At 36.3% G+C, this 16,164-nt stretch overlaps 1 protein-coding gene across 1 annotated transcript in view; it reads right to left on the reverse strand.

Annotated features, from left to right (window-relative positions):
* LOC112572910 (E3 ubiquitin-protein ligase HUWE1-like) overlaps positions 1-16,164 on the reverse strand; it is a 45,729-nt gene that overhangs the window by 27,574 nt on the left and 1,991 nt on the right. Inside the window, 26 exon segments of the mRNA XM_025252900.1 lie at positions 62-834; positions 1,598-1,843; positions 2,633-2,809; positions 3,696-3,753; positions 5,148-5,340; positions 5,343-5,373; positions 5,563-5,654; positions 6,098-6,275; positions 6,509-6,615; positions 7,795-7,875; positions 8,135-8,236; positions 8,774-8,993; positions 9,162-9,263; positions 9,799-9,884; positions 10,152-10,232; positions 10,489-10,577; positions 10,919-10,980; positions 11,558-11,658; positions 12,269-12,368; positions 12,583-12,699; positions 13,082-13,156; positions 13,280-13,342; positions 13,495-13,573; positions 14,014-14,174; positions 14,620-14,739; positions 15,390-15,488. Coding sequence (XP_025108685.1) covers positions 62-834; positions 1,598-1,843; positions 2,633-2,809; positions 3,696-3,753; positions 5,148-5,340; positions 5,343-5,373; positions 5,563-5,654; positions 6,098-6,275; positions 6,509-6,615; positions 7,795-7,875; positions 8,135-8,236; positions 8,774-8,993; positions 9,162-9,263; positions 9,799-9,884; positions 10,152-10,232; positions 10,489-10,577; positions 10,919-10,980; positions 11,558-11,658; positions 12,269-12,368; positions 12,583-12,699; positions 13,082-13,156; positions 13,280-13,342; positions 13,495-13,573; positions 14,014-14,174; positions 14,620-14,739; positions 15,390-15,488 — 3,593 coding nt within the window.

The following is a 16,164-nucleotide window of genomic DNA, read 5'->3' on the forward strand; positions in this document are numbered from 1 at the left end:
ACACTCCTTCAAACATCCATCTGCAAACATGCTCCAAGAATGCAGCCGATTTGGCACATACCGGAGTTTTGGTACCGGTGCATAGCGAGGAGGCTCCCATGAAAGACCGCTGGTGAGAAGACGTGTTAATGCAGAAGCCACTGCTCGTGCAGCAGCTGATGGTGGAGAGTTCTGATTGGGAGACTGATGGTGGCTGCGACGCTGTCGAACAGGTGAGCCCACACACAGCTTGACTAGAAGTCCAAACAGTTCTGCCAGTGCACGCCCCAAACGAGAGGACACGGACAACAAAGGTTTGAGCTGCCTAATCTGTGCCTGCAGCTGCGTGGACATTTTGGGCTTTTTGTTTACTGCACCAGTGCTTCCTGTGGTGGACAACCCAGCAGTTGTCTCCTTGTCAGCACTTCCAGTGCTTGTGTCGCCACTGCCACCTTGAATGCTGCTACCACTAGTACCACACCCAATAAAGTTGTCTGTCAGTGTACTGGCCACCTCCATGGGGCTGCCAACATGCTCAGATGTAGTTAATGATTCCATGGCAGCACTCATGCCATTGCTGTGAGGGCTACCTTCCTCCTCCTCTCTTGGCTTTCCAGCAGCTTCTGGAACACTAATGCCATCTTTAGGAGCACTTTCCTGTATGTCTTTGGGAATAATGCGGTCCATGTCTGCACGGCCAAACTGACATCCAGGTGGAAGAATGTCTTCACTGCACAAGGCAAGCAACACAGTGCTTTCCCACACTAGAGATGTGTACAGCTGGCTCAGACTTTTAAGCACTGTCAACCCCAGTTCTGATCCCCAGTGGCTTACCGAGATGGTGCGGATGTCATTCTGCAAACACCCCCAAAAAAAGAAAACTACTTAGCATAAGCATCTCTATATTTAGATGACATTATTACCACACTCTGCTTAATGTCTTTTGCTTTTAAAAGCAAAGTGAAGGGGTAATACTAATAATTAAGAATCAGAGACAAGAAAGCTGAACACTTCAACAGGTGGACATACTACATCCACTACAGTGCAACATATCCACAAACAAAAAACACAAACACCTCAGCAAAGTCCTAAAACTTTTAGCCTGAGTCTTAACCTTTATGATCTCCAGATAGGTACAAATATGAATATGAAGCATTATTTAAAAAATTATAGGTAAACTAAATATAAATCAAACTGTAATTAAAATTCAAAGCGAAGATAACCACTCATACCTCATTCCACTGTCAAACTGCACTTTCTTGTAAATACAAATTAGGTATATCAAATCATATTCCCAAAATGAATGGTTTTGGGATGTGCCTAGATAAAGGACTGGAGTTCATGCCTTTTTGTTTACATAGTTTTGTAGTAAAATTATTGAATGACATGGGTGGGCAAGCCCAGTCTTGAAGCTGCTGAAGGACTCAATGAGCTAAGGGTGCTATAAAACAAATAACTTAAAAAGTCTACATTAAATCAGATAAAAACATATAAGAAATAAATAACAATGATCCCAACAATGTACACGATCAAGGACAATGACCAATAAAGGCAGAAAACCTATAACACACGATACTAAACACCAGATTAAAACCAAGAAGATTTAAAATGAACTCACCTGCCCCATTCTACACACATGCACAAACATGGTGATGTAAGCATGTGCTGCAGCGAGGGCATGCAGAAGAGGCGTGGCCTGTGGTGAGAGGGTTGCATCAGGCTGACAGGCAGTGGATGCTAGTTCCTGTAGAAGAACTGAGCCTCCTGGTTCAGGCAAGGGCCTGTGCAAGGGTTCCAGTTTCTGGAGCACATCGTTGAGATGCAACAATCCCTGCTTCATCACCTGAGGCTCGCGTGAGAGTGTCTGACCAAAGAAAAAAAAAAAGTGAATGGGGTGCTGACCTTAATATTTTTTTAAATCAACAAGGGCTTTTTCTCATTTACAACTTGATAAAGAATCTACTTTTGTTCATTCCCATGCAGATTTTCTGTGTCACTGGTCAAATGAGAAGGTATGAGCATTTAAAAAAAAAAAAAAAAAAAAAAAGAGAGTTCAAAAGTTAAGGATAAATGCAACTGTGCGCATACAAAATTCTGTCACTTAAAGATCAAAAGGATACTCCAAAAGTTTAAATCTGTGTTTTGAATATCTTTAAGAGTCCCCCCACCCTTATACAGGGATAAAATGTTACATAAACAGTGCACAAAAAAGTTTTTGAGCATCTACAATGTAACCTACAAATAAACAATTTCAATTAAAAAAATGTATTTTAAAAACAAAATTACATCATGTCTTTAGCCATAGACCAAAACCCTTGGGGTTTCTGTAAGCTAGAAACAATGATATAAAGGTGATCTAAGAACTTTGTAATATCTTAAGAGATTGGAGACATGAGTAATCAAATATGATACCGCTGAGGGAACTCGGCAAATAGAGATTCCCCCCAAGTACCAAGTTCAGCCAAAATAATGCTCATACTAGGTTATCCTTTTCATCATCGTTAAGATTATCCATTACTTAATATAACTGCAAAAATTGAATGCTGTAACATAAGCCTATATCCTGCAGAAATACCAATCAAGCAATAGACACCATCTTATGAAAACAACTTTGAAAATCCAAGAAGGAAAATCACACAGATTTATAACTCACCAGTATTGATTTGCAAACACTAGCTACAGCTTGGCATGCTGGTGAGGCTGGAAAATCGATAGGCAAGTTGGGAAGCCCAAGAATACCCATCAAAGGCAACAAGCCTTTTTGTGCCACAAATTCTCGGCAATGATCGTCTGTAGAGTTGTTACTCAAGATAGCCTCAACAAATTTCATCTAGAGAGGAGAAAAATCATGAGATCATTGACACAGGAGTTTGTAATAGGATGAACATACACTTAGCTTGCATAAGCATGACATATAACACACACTGCTCAACGAGCCCCCGTAAATAACAACGAGGAATGTTCAAAGGAATGTCACTGTGAGAGTTATAAAGCAGATGGTGGATGAAGACCATTGTTTTTTTCACTGCTCACTCAGCCATAGAGAAACTGCTTTTTTGTGCTTCAAGTAACGTGCAACAAATGAATTGCATAAGACATCAGACACCATTCATACACAAAACAATACGAGACCTACCACAACTCATTACGCTGTTAATGTATAAATATATGCATACACTACAAGTCCCTCTATGAAACTTGAATTCTAGTACTTACATAGGATCTATTGATCACATATTGATCACACTTCATAGATTGAGACAAGTCTTTGTTTAATTTTTAAACGCTAATTAAAGATAATCTATAAAAAAACTGGAAATTTGTTAGTTTTTTTTTTTTTGTCAGGCTTTCCACACAAAGTGACAGCCCAATGACAGTAACTTTTTATATAGCACTGATTTATCCCAGAATGCCAAAATGACAGCATGGGGTTCAAACAGTGCCCTCTCCTCACACAGTGACACCTTTATCTCCCTATCTCTCCATATTATTTAGAACAAGACAGCAAGGATTGGGGTTTTGGGGTTCAGATCTCCCTTCACCTACTGCATTTTCCCCTGTAAAGAAAGTTTTGCATATGTCTTTACTTGTTAAACCAACAACAAACCTTGAACCATGGCATATGTGTTAAAAACACAACTGAGAAGAAACTAATTTAAGTAAACAAGACCCTCCCATCAAAATAAACACCAAAGGTGCTTAGAGATGTAACTCACCACATTAAGAACATATTCCATTAAAGGAATAGCTTGCCTTTCTTGAGTTGTTTTGGTTCTGTAACAAATGCCAAATCATTTTCCATAAATCCAATGGAACAAGGAAATTAAGTTCAGGAAAATACAGAAAGTTGCAAAATAACAATATAGTTAATTTTAGGAAAACATTCAAAGTTGAAAAACCTAAGTGATGAATTAAAGAGCCATACAGCTGGTGCTTTTGCCAGAAATCTTTGGAAGAAATAGGAAATTACCTAACCATAAAGATTATCCTTCTTCATTCAGACTATGTAGGCAGTCTATAAAATGATCTTAGAACACAGAAGATGGCATATAAGCAGCTGCTCAGAAATGTGGTGCACTCATTGATGCCTGTCTAAATTCCATGACTATGTCATGAAACGCCAAGACCTCTTTCCTCAGGGTTCAGTTTCTTGAGCGTTTAAACAGATTTCCTTAATAAAAGAGTATTATGTTAATGTTTATGCGATTACCCTGCAACTTCTGGCTAAGAAAATGAGTACAGAATGTCTGCTGCTGAATCTGTTACTTCTGACAGAAATGATAATACTTATAAAGATGGTGGACAATAAATCTCCAGCTTATTGAACCCATTACTGCATTGTTTTTTTAATTACTGTGTGTTTCTGTGCAGCCTAGTCAAAATTTGGACACACAACAGCATCCATGTTTACATTTCTTGATGTTTCAAACAAGGGAAAAGTAAATGATATTGAAAAAGTAGCAATGTCATGTAAATCTTAGAATTGTTTACCTTAAAGCAATACAAACAGAAAATATGGGAGGGAAAAACACTGTTCTTAAATGCTCTTAACCCTTAAAGCATTATCGTGGCTTTGCCGGGAAAGCATGTGGAAGGCAATTTTCATTACTTTTAATGCAAAGTTCAAGCTTTCTCTTTGCCAAAAATGTATGTTTCTTGGTCTATTGTTTACCTGAAAGCAGCAATAATAAAAAACAAACTTCACCCACTGTCGTCTTCACAGTCTTCAGCTATTAGCCTCTGTAATACTTAAACTTTTATGCCATGCTAAGAGGGTTAAAGCTCTTACAGGCAGTTGCTCCTACTGTTGTATCAGCTTTGAAAATATTTTAAGTGTTAACACACATAAACATGAATAGTACAGAAGAGGCAAAATATCTTTTCTGCATGCAGTATCTACAAAACAAGTATGCAACTGCATTTCATGGCTTTTTTTCAAAATGACTCAAAGAAACATAATCTTGTCAATGGTCCTCTCAGTTTAAGTATTGTCTTTTCACTTTGTATCAGATACGTGCTTGTTCAGCCATCACAGAGAACCAGTTGAGGTGGAAGGATATGGCACCTTCTGTAGGTCAATGTTTAGGATTTATTTTATGATTTCTTGATCTTTTATCTCTCCTTTCACATTTTGTAATCAAGGCCAAAAAATGTTAATATCAACTCACTGCATAGTGTCTTGAGTGCTGCCCTTTGGACCTGTAACAGCAGAACTTGAGGGAATTTGCGATGCAGATGTGGAAGGAATATCCTCCTCCTCTTCATCTTCATCAGATGAACCTGCATCCACAGGCTGCGGAGACCGAGGGGAGGTGCCTGCCTGTTCTGTCTTGGGCTGCTGTTTCTGGCAGATGAACTTGGGTCCTGTCCCATTGAACAGATCTCTTCCAGCAGCTAAAATTCATAGAAAACAAATGTCATTAAACCAAACAATGTATAAAATGTAGGGCCTTACCAAAATTTCAGAATTGTTATTCATGTTTGCAAATCTTATTTTCATGAGGTTTAGATGTGTGCTTGCTAATGAATCATGAAGAAGTAATTTTTAAAAAAACCTTTAGTCTAAAAGCGTGGCGATTATACCTTTATTATGGCCTTAGTAGCATCAGCGCGCAATGAAGGCTGGTGCCGCATCAACTCGTCCATCGCATTTCCAAGGTTACTGGCTGTATCACCTAAACCAGGAGTTCAATAATTCATTTTTTTCAAATAATGGTCTCAGAAACATTTTTCTTGCTGTTAGCCATATTTTTTCCAGAAAACACAAAATGGAAGGGACATATAGATGGAAAAATATCAAATGGAAAGGAGGAGGGTGGGGGGGGGGGCAACAGTAAAAGCAATGGCTCTCTCAGTCTGATTTTTCCTTATTCACTCTGGATCAGATACGTGCTTGAAAAGGCATCATGGAGAGCCATGTTGACAAGAAAAAGTAATGGCATTCCCACACATTCATTAAGTCTGTGCTAGTTCCCCGATTCTGTGCTTTAACAGTGGGAAGGGGGCAAGTTTACACAAGGGAGATGGGCTATTGCTTTTCCCAAACTGCAGATCACAATGCTAATTATTTGGGATAACAAGACTTGCATCTTCATGAAGTTTCCAAATAGACACTAACCAAATGGATCTGCACTGCGTCGTCTCCTCATGGCAGGCAGGTAGTCTGATGACAGAAGAACCTTAAACAGGCGATCAAAGGGCTGGCAAGCCACGAAAGCTTCTAATCCTCTTGTATTTAGGCACAGTGCGCTGAACACATTGGGCAGGGAGGCCAATACTTCTCTAGTAGCTGGTACCTGAAAATTTTTTAAAATTATTTTTTGTCAGCTTTCTTTCTCTGCTTTGTAGTTGCCATTACAGTCCTTTTCTTGTGCTGGAAGTAGTCAGTTCATTCAAAACTTCTGTGCACAAATATAAGTCCTTAAGTCTACATCCATTCAGATTTAAAATAAAAGCTACACTGATGACAGTGAATAAATAATCAGCATCCAATCCATGTTCCAACATTTTATTGCTCACAGAACCTTACATCTTTGATCAGAAGTGCATGAAGCACTACATCTGTCAGTCCTTTGTCTTGAAGAGAAGATAACAATGAAGGTTCTTGAAAGACGTAAACAGTAACAACATCTGTGGCTGCAAAGACATACATGTAATAGTCACATGGATGCAAAAGAGGACAAAATGACAGAGAAAACATTCCTCCGACTTTCATCATTCTGACAGTCTACTTGAACAACTCCTTGACTGGCAACAAGAACTTTTTTAAAAATTTAACTTACAACGTACTTGCAAACTGAAAAAACAACCTTTTTGGATCACGAAATATTGTACTGCACCATGTCAAATAATATTAGGAGAATACTCCAAAAAATAAAATCTATGTTCTTAATTTCGTTATGGAATTTTTATTATAGAATGATAAAATATCATGTAAACAGCTCACAAAAATGTTTTTAAGTACATACGATGAAATTTTTTTTTCAAAAGCCTAGAAGTATTTTAAAAAGAAAGTTACAGAATATCATAGGTCATTTATCAAAACCCTTTACTGTGCATCAATCGCATCAAACTGTTGGAATAAACAAGCAATTTCAACTATTTTGATAATGACGGAAGTGCTCATTGCTAGGGATATGAGCCAATTGGTTCGCATTTTTACCTACCAAATAATCAAAGAGCCATGAACAATTAGGTGGCCCTATGCTCCTCGAGGGGTAACAAGGAATGAACTGAACCATGAACAATTTACAGAAAGGTGACCTAGGAAACTTGAAAATAGCTTGGAACTATTTAAAGCTTAGGTCTTTCACTCATTTAGTGAGTCAAGGGTAAGAATGCTGATTTTAATGATCCACAACATGTTGGGCTTTGCACGATCTCAAACAAGAGCCATTTTTTATATCAGCACGAAGCTATGAAAGTGAGGGTGGGTGTAAAAAAGTGAAACTATTTAGCAGCAAAACAAAGATTTTTTCCAAAAAAACCACAACTGAACCTTATTTATTACATAGATTGAGGTATAAAATGTTGATGTTATTTTGAATTTGACCAGGTCACCCTAAACTATTTTCTCTGCCTGCTCTTACCTTCAATTCTAAAAGAGAACATACTGGTAATGCAAGAATCTATACCCTTCAGGAGATCAAAGGTGAACAATCAAGACCATCTACATGAAAATGTAAAAACATTTTTTTCACATAAGCATCAAAATCTGCATTCTTCCTCCAAGAGGTAAGTAAACAATTTACATAGTAAATTTAAACAGTCCTCTCCCCACATTCTTTTGACCAACAAGATGAAGCTATCGCTTACCTAACAAAAACAAAGAAGGCCCATAATACTCTGCATTGCTGATGATGTGTTTCAGTGATTTGGGCAAGGATCCATCCATCACTGCAAAGCAGAAACAATGCAATAAAAGCAAAAATCTTCCTTGTCAATACTAATCACATATTTATGTATAGGAACTCAGGATTTGCCTGCTTAATTTTTCAGTAAAGCTGAATTTTCTTTCACAAATTCAGATTTTTAACATTTCAAAAAAATGAATTAGCATTTAACTTTGTTGCAAATGTACAATTTATTCAAAAAATGTTTTAGGGAAGTAAACAAAGCTGTAGCTTGTGTTGCAAGTAACTATTTTAATGCTTACAGTGTCTCATGCTCTCAGCAAAGGCATTGTCTGGGATGGCCTTTTTTAGAAAATTTAACATTGACTTGAGCAAAGCAGCTCGTTGTGGGAAACACTGCACACCTGTGAAAGCAAAAAAACACTAGTCATTCATTATTTCATCATAAGCTAATAAACAAGACATATAAAAGTGGCACAGTGTACCAACTTCTCCTTTTTCTAGTACTTACTATCATTTCTTTTTATTATGTCTGTTTATCAGAATGGAAGCAAAGCGTGAGATTTGGCAGTCTTCTTTAAGTTACGCTGGTCCAATATTGCCAACTTTTAAACTTTTTTTGCCCTTTATTAAGGAAGTGTGTCAAGGCAAAAGGCAAACTGTACCATGTCATCTTTTAGAAGGTTAGAGAAAAAGAATTTACTGCAAAGTTTTATTACTTTCCCCTTAAGTAATTTAACTATCATGCCCCCTTGAAAATAAAGAGGGTAGACGAAGGGTGGCTGTGTTTGCTCAATTCAAATTATTTGTTTGGTAAGAAATACACTGTCTTCATTTGTTACATTCAGATGTGGAGTACACACACCAGCTGTGGGAGAGAGAGAAATAGCTGAATTTGTGAAAATGTGGGATGCATGAGCTTTCAAAATCTGAGACTGAACCTGTTCTAGGCAAATCAATGGTTTCCACATAAGCATTCTCCTTCTCTTTAGCAGCTCCTGCTGATGTAGATGGGGATGATTCTGTGCAGGTTCCTTCACTATGTACCATGTCAGTATCCATTGGGGCAGGCGGGGACTCTGGCTGCGATTCAATGTTTTGCAAACGGTTTTGCAGCTTAATCACAAATGGCTGCTCCTTTCTACATATCCCCACCTCATGCTGCACATTTTAAAAAAAACACAACCTTCAATACATAAATATTTAATATGCAACTATTTCATTTACACTTTACAGAATAAATGAAAACTGACCAACGTGATTTAATCTCCAAGGTACCCACCACCACAAATACAAATGCAAACAAAATCCATAATTTTGCATGCTTACCTCCAAACGATTAATAAAAGTCTGAAGGCCTCCCTGTGCTTGAAATGCTGCCATGTCCAGATTTGTGATTAGATCGATCACTCGCACGGCTCTTGTCACAAACTAAACACAAAAAAATCATCAAGGTTTTAACCATTTGTTTTCACTTCAACTATAGAATTTACCTTAACCAAAAGTGAAGAATAATAATTGAATTTATAAAGTGCTTTTCCCCATGTGAAGGCGAGTTCAATGCACTGCACAAAGAAGACTATAAGACAAACCAATGGCTAACTATACAAGAAATATAAGCAGCAGCAAACAGCTGATGATAGAAAATGGGAACTAAGTGCACAGATAAAGAATAAAGAAATAAGCAAAATAGTACATGTGATTATGCAAGATATTTCTTAAAGAGATGAATTTTAGGCCATATTTGAAAGCTTTGAATGTAAACACAATTCGAAAAGGGCAGAAAATTTCAAACAGCAGGGCCTGAATAGAAAAATAGTGTCTGCTGAATTTTTCCTGTATGATGTACGGCACAGAAAGGAGAGCAATGTAAGCTGACTCATGAGACTGGCTTAGGTCAAAACAACAGTAACAAAGTGTTGTGACCCTATATTCGTTACTCATCATCAGAGATTGCTGTACTCACCGTAATATGTTCCTGACCATCAGAATACCAGTTAATAACTTTCAGCAGGGCTTCCATCATTCCACAGGCAACCAAAGCTTCCACCCCTTGAGAAATCACAGCAAAATTAATGACAGTTTACTCCGATAATCATATCCGTTTTGCCAATGCATTCTAATAACCAAACCAATTTCTAGCTCAATCTTTATGACAACTATAGATCCTATCAACCACTCAAGATTTTACTATTATTCATATATTTATATTCAACTTATGTAACATACTGAAATTTTAGGTAAAGCTAAAACATCTAAGAACACTTTTATTATAGAAACATCACTGCAACTAAAACATAAAAAAGAAATACTTCTTACCATTTTCATAGCTGGCAAGATGATACAGAAATGAGAAGAGTGCAGTAGCATATTGTTGAGGAAAAGGCTCCATTTCTGGATCTGGATGTACAACAGCAATAATGTTAAATACAGTGCACCCTAAAATGAAAATTCTTAAGATAAATCTGATGGCATATTCATAGGAATAGCTTATTTGAAAGGAGTGGTATAATTGTTCAAGATGAAAAAAGACTGCCATGTCTGGCTTGAAATTCATGAGTCGCCCAAACTTTTGGTACAGTAACTTAGTATAAGGATTGGAAAGCATAGTCACCAATTTAAGAATGAAACTAGCTTTACTTGACCATGTTCCTACCTATCATGTGCTGAATACATGTCCTGACCAGCACTGGAAGGAAACCATGATATGATGAGGCACCTGTAGAGTCAATGATGTTAACCAACCTGCAATAAATCAACATTAATGTATCAATATCATAATCCGCTTTTTTAACAGTAATCAAGTCCAATGGTCTTAGCAACCTTACCCTTACTTCAGACAGAAAATCTGTCGGACACAAGAATTTGAAACAAAATGACTCATTTTGGTTTCAATGTGTTACTGTTTTAAGTTAAAGTACTAAAATGAAGAAGCAAATTTACAAAAAAGTATGCAAGTACCTTCATTTTTGTTTGAGACTGCATTCAAAAATACACAAATACTGCTGAGATGGAATCAAATAATGTACTCTGAGATCTGATTAAGACTGCCGAGAGCAAATTTACAATAATAATCAGGGTATTACTTTGGGTTCCTTTCAATATGAATAATCGATGTCAATGTTCTCAGTGCAGCGGCCTTGATATCCTGCAGATATAAACCAAAACAGAATATTTTCACCAGCAACATTTGCGATAGAAATCTGTTTTTATGTATAAACATTTCTGCACTATTTGATACCAACATCTTGGAGTTCATGTAGATGCACTTAGGTACCTAATGAGTGCAAATTTTCTAATAAACTTTTCCACACTGTGCAAAAGAACAGCAAAACTGAAGCACTACAATCAAACTGAGCTAAAAATGTAAAACAAAACAAAAACTACACTTTTATTTGTACTATTTGTTGCCTTACTTTGTTAAAGGTTCCTTAAGGATTATGACCAAAGAAAACAATCTCCAATAGACATGACCCTATGAATCACAAGCAGGCTGCTCTCACTTTACCATGACCCCTGCTTTAAATGTTTTGACAGTCAAGTACAATGTACAATTAAAGCACACACATACTGAATGGTACTAGCATACACATAAACTACACTGTATACTATGTTTCAGAATAATTCACTTGTTGTGTATGTACAAGATCTTTCTTTATTTTGTGGACATCAAGTAAAATGTTTGCTGCAGGTTAATAAAAGTTAAGAACTAAGGTGCTACTTACCACTAAACCTGGATCTGCTATTTCCACTATGTCCACAAGCTCTTCTATAAGTCCAGGGTACAAAATCATGTTCATGTTTTCCTGTATGGCATTGGCATAAACTATGGGGGGGAAAAAAAACCAAAAACAGCCAAACTGCAATTATTTTTCATCCGCTGTACCAGACATTATGACCAAAATATTACTCGTACCATAATGGTTTAACACCAAACAAACCCTTTTCTCTAAAGGATGCCCATATCCCTCTTGATCAAGATGCGAGACTATATGATACATCCTACAAATTCAATTCTCTAATGTTATCTTTTTCAATTTACTTAATGTCTCTATTAGCTGCTTCTTGGGTTGAGGAGAATCTAGGGAGAAGACAACAGACTGCTAAGATGATACGATCCCTGCTTGCACAATAGAAACAATGACACATGGCAAAGGAAACATGTTGTCGGCTTAAATTTGAGAACACTTCTTCAAATTCTGATGCTAGTCTTCATGCCAGCTTATGACAGAGAACCTAACATGCTTGTCACAGAATTATAGATGCTATTCCTTTATAACACACTTCTTCCCATCACAAAAACCTGTTTCAAAGTGCATTATATACACACACATATGAATATACATATGAATATACACAAAGGCTTATAAGCACACAACTTTTTCAAGTAAAAATTAAATATACCTTTACAGACACACATACAAAAGCTGACCTACCCAGGATTGATATGGCTTGCAATCTGGCTTGCACACACTGCACTCTTGCTTCATAGTTGGGAAACATGTGTGCAAGTCTGATGTGTGTATAAAGGAGCACCTAAGACAAAAGTACACAGGATGTGGGTAAGTGCTACCTCAGATTTTAATAAACATTAACTTATTGGTAAGTACACCTATCTTGAAGCATAAAAACACTTTGTAGCAAGCGAGTAGTCACAACCATGATGGCACTGGATATTCTTAGCTCAAGCAGTCTTAATAAAAATGAGCCACTTTAAAAATCATAAAATAAATTTGTATTTAACAAGTACCTGCTTGTTGCGAGGAATTGAAAAAGACTCCATCAACTCCTCCATTATTTGTGTGGGCAACTTGTCTGATTTGTCTACATTTTCAATGTGTATACTCTGAACTGCATTTGCAGAGCCCTAAACAGAAAAAAAGTGTCAAATAGTATAATTCTTTAGACTTTAAGACATCAACATCACAAAAAGTAAAGCAGGACAAGAAGGAAATGAAATTTGGTGACTTTCTTCACACCCTCTCAAACTAAAAAAACTACTAAAGGCAGACAAGCAATTTCAAGTTTTAATGTGCTAAAAACTCTAGTACAGTTTATTGCTCTCACACAGCTAAATATATAAGCCACTGTTTAAAAAAAAAAAAAAAAAACAGGCAAGGGGGAAAAATGATAAAAAGACCTACACTATTTGTGTAGAAAACATACCTCAGCAAAGACTATGAAATAAATGTGCTAACCATGAAATTTTAATGACTCTAAATTTGATGGGACTGATTGATCCAGCTTACTTTCTTTCCAGTTTTTTCCTCTTTGTTTTCTGCATAAAATTCGAAGTGTAGGGTGGTTGCACTGGGTGGGAAACTCTGCACATCATACAAAAAAAAAAAAATATGAGAAAGCATGTTCCCTCCCCCAGAACCCATAGTCATTCCAAAAACAACAAAAAAAGTAATTAATAGCAAACATACATGTAACTAAAAACATACCGAAGCAGGAAGGTTCTTGCAACACTCAGCCAATCCAAAGCCATTTTCTCTTCCTCCCCAGCTCTGCATAAATAATATCATAACGCTTTTAAAGCAAAACATAAAATGCAAATCAGTTTATGGCATAAATCATGAGTCCAAACAAAAAGTAAACAAGAAATACTATAACTGGCTTTTCAAAACTATTACTTTATGGCCCACACACTACTGCTCACCTCGGCAAGATGAGTCAAGCGAACAACCAAGGCTTGCCTCTTCTCTGCATTCATACGGGTGATAAAGTTGGATCGTTTGCTGAAAACAAAACTCTCTTTTCTGTTTCTTGGTAAAAGGTTTGACATGCATTTTGATATGCTTTAAGTTAAATATATAACTAATTTCTCAGTGAGATATTTCAAGTTGAATTGAAGAGCCAAATAACAAAAATTTGCATGTAGTACAATTTACAAAAAAAAATATAAAACAAAAAAAAAAACAAACACGGAAATAATGCTGTTTTAAATGCCTCACAAATGCATGATGCACAATAGGGCACCTCTTACAGTCTCTCTTTAAAAGAAATGCATATATATTCTTCTTGTAAATTATCTTTCTTCTGAAAGAGAAATAGGAAAAGGCATAAAAATTTTACACAAACATAAGCCAGCTATCTTTTTATTTTAAAATGGAATGGCCACAAGGCAATGGAGCTGAAAGAGAATAGGAAGTTTGTTTTTTCTTATAATGGATACTACCTGAAGACATAGAGAAGATTCAATACCGCCAGGACCACAGCCATGTCACATGAGGCCAGGAGGGATGTCAGGTGGTCCATAGAGCTGTAGAGGTGCCTGGAGAAGCTGTGCTCTATCAATAGTGCTGTAAACCTCAACACTTCCAGAAGCAACTGCTTCAGCTGAAAAATTGGCAAAGGCAAAATTCTATAAAACCTGAACACACATAAACTTGTTTAGTACCTTCACTGTCATTCACTTTCTTAATGATCACTGCATTCTATTTTTCAGAGATTATAAATATTTGTTTGCTTAAAGAAAAAAGCTTATTTTTCCTTGCAAACATTATTTTAACATAAAACACTAACATATGACAGCACTGAAGCAAAGGAAAAAACACTCATTCCTAACTAGTCAGCCTTGATAAATGGACAGATTTTGGTAAGCGGAGCAATGGGTTTTGCTAAAATGATAGGATATAAACAGTTGGTACAGGCAGGATGAAATAAAACTATGAATACCACAACAGTGCAATAAATGAATTGCCACTCTACCTCTACAACTGTAACACTTATAGTCAAAATCCTATCATTACTTATGCAGCTAAAAAAACAAAAAAAATAGTACCTCTACATTTCCAGGCAAGTCGCATGCCATGGTCCAACTTTTTTCAGAGTCAAGAGTGCAAGCCTTCTCCAGCACTCCATCAAAAAGGTCAAGCACATCTGACCAGTGATATAGTTCACACTGAAAACATGCGATTTAGTCAAAATGTATCAACTGTGTTTACATTCACAAAGTGCTAGAGGGTTTCAGATACTTTGACTGTTTGGGGTTTCTAGACCATGTGCCCATCAAATGTGTACATACACAAAATTTTATCAACCAGTTCTACTAAAATTACACACGTGTACATGTGATATCTTATTCCCAATGTCAAGAAATTGCTTTGTTATGATCATGTGTTTTATGCATTTTCATGCATATCTTGTTACTAATAACTGATACCCTGTACTGATAAAATAACAGCTCAGCTCTCATATCCGACTTATGGATAAAAACGTCTTAGGACCATCTACCTTAACTCTTACATTTTCAGGCCATTGACACCATTTCTGATTCCCTTGGAAAAGTTTCTTACGTGATTTATACATTTGCACCCACTGGATAACCTGGTGCATCAACTTAATCAGCATTTTTATAAGCTATTCTATATTACAGAAAAGTCTATTTCTATTACTCTACAAAATCTTTCATCGTCATATACATCCCAATTATGTCTTCTTGAAGCTCCAGGGTTTATATTCCTATATATGCAAATTTATGAACATACAATTGTGCAAACACTTGCCTGTCCATTCACTCAAACCAACATATATCAACGAATAAATACAAACCTTTCCATATGTCCATGTTTTAATATCTTTCAGAGCCTGCAGTAGGTCAGAATGTGTGCAAGCCTTTAACTTGTCAATCAATAGCTTGCAATCAGCAGGCTGAATAACAAAAGATTAAGAAAACAGTTAGATAAAAGTTTATAACATAACAAAACTGACATTTTAACAAAAATAATCACAAATAACAGAAGTGAAGTTGCCTGGTAATATACAGTTGCTGTGATGCCTTCACCCTGCTTTCATAGGCATCTAAATTCTGCCACTGAGAAATTAATGGGATTTAAATTTGACAGGAAAATGGGTAGTTTTGTTACTGCAACAATTTGGACAAAGTAGTCTGCTACTCAACCTTGCATGCTAAAATTCGAGACCCAAAAAAAATCAAATGGAACTCTTAAATGTTCAAGACAGACTGCATGCATTTTGCACATGTATTTTTTTGCTGAGCTTTATTACATATAAACTTATTAATAATAAGATATTATCTTTATCTATGTTCTGTGTCAAATGCTGGTTGGCATGCCATGTGAAAAAAGTTTTATTAGTTAAATGTAAGATTTCAAATCAAAATAAAAAGTTTATATAACATGTATATTCAAGAAATGTAAATGAATGGTCAGTTTCACTATAAGAACTTGCCAAATATTTAAACTTTTAATAAAAGAAATAATCATTTGTCATATTTCAACTCTTCTCCCCTTTTTTAAAATAAAAAGAGGGTATAAAACACCACTTTAAGCATATTACAACATGACTTCTATATTATGCATTTGCA

Source organism: Pomacea canaliculata, linkage group LG9 (assembly GCF_003073045.1).
Source record: "Pomacea canaliculata isolate SZHN2017 linkage group LG9, ASM307304v1, whole genome shotgun sequence".
In the NCBI taxonomy this organism is placed as follows: Eukaryota; Metazoa; Mollusca; class Gastropoda; order Architaenioglossa; family Ampullariidae; genus Pomacea; species Pomacea canaliculata.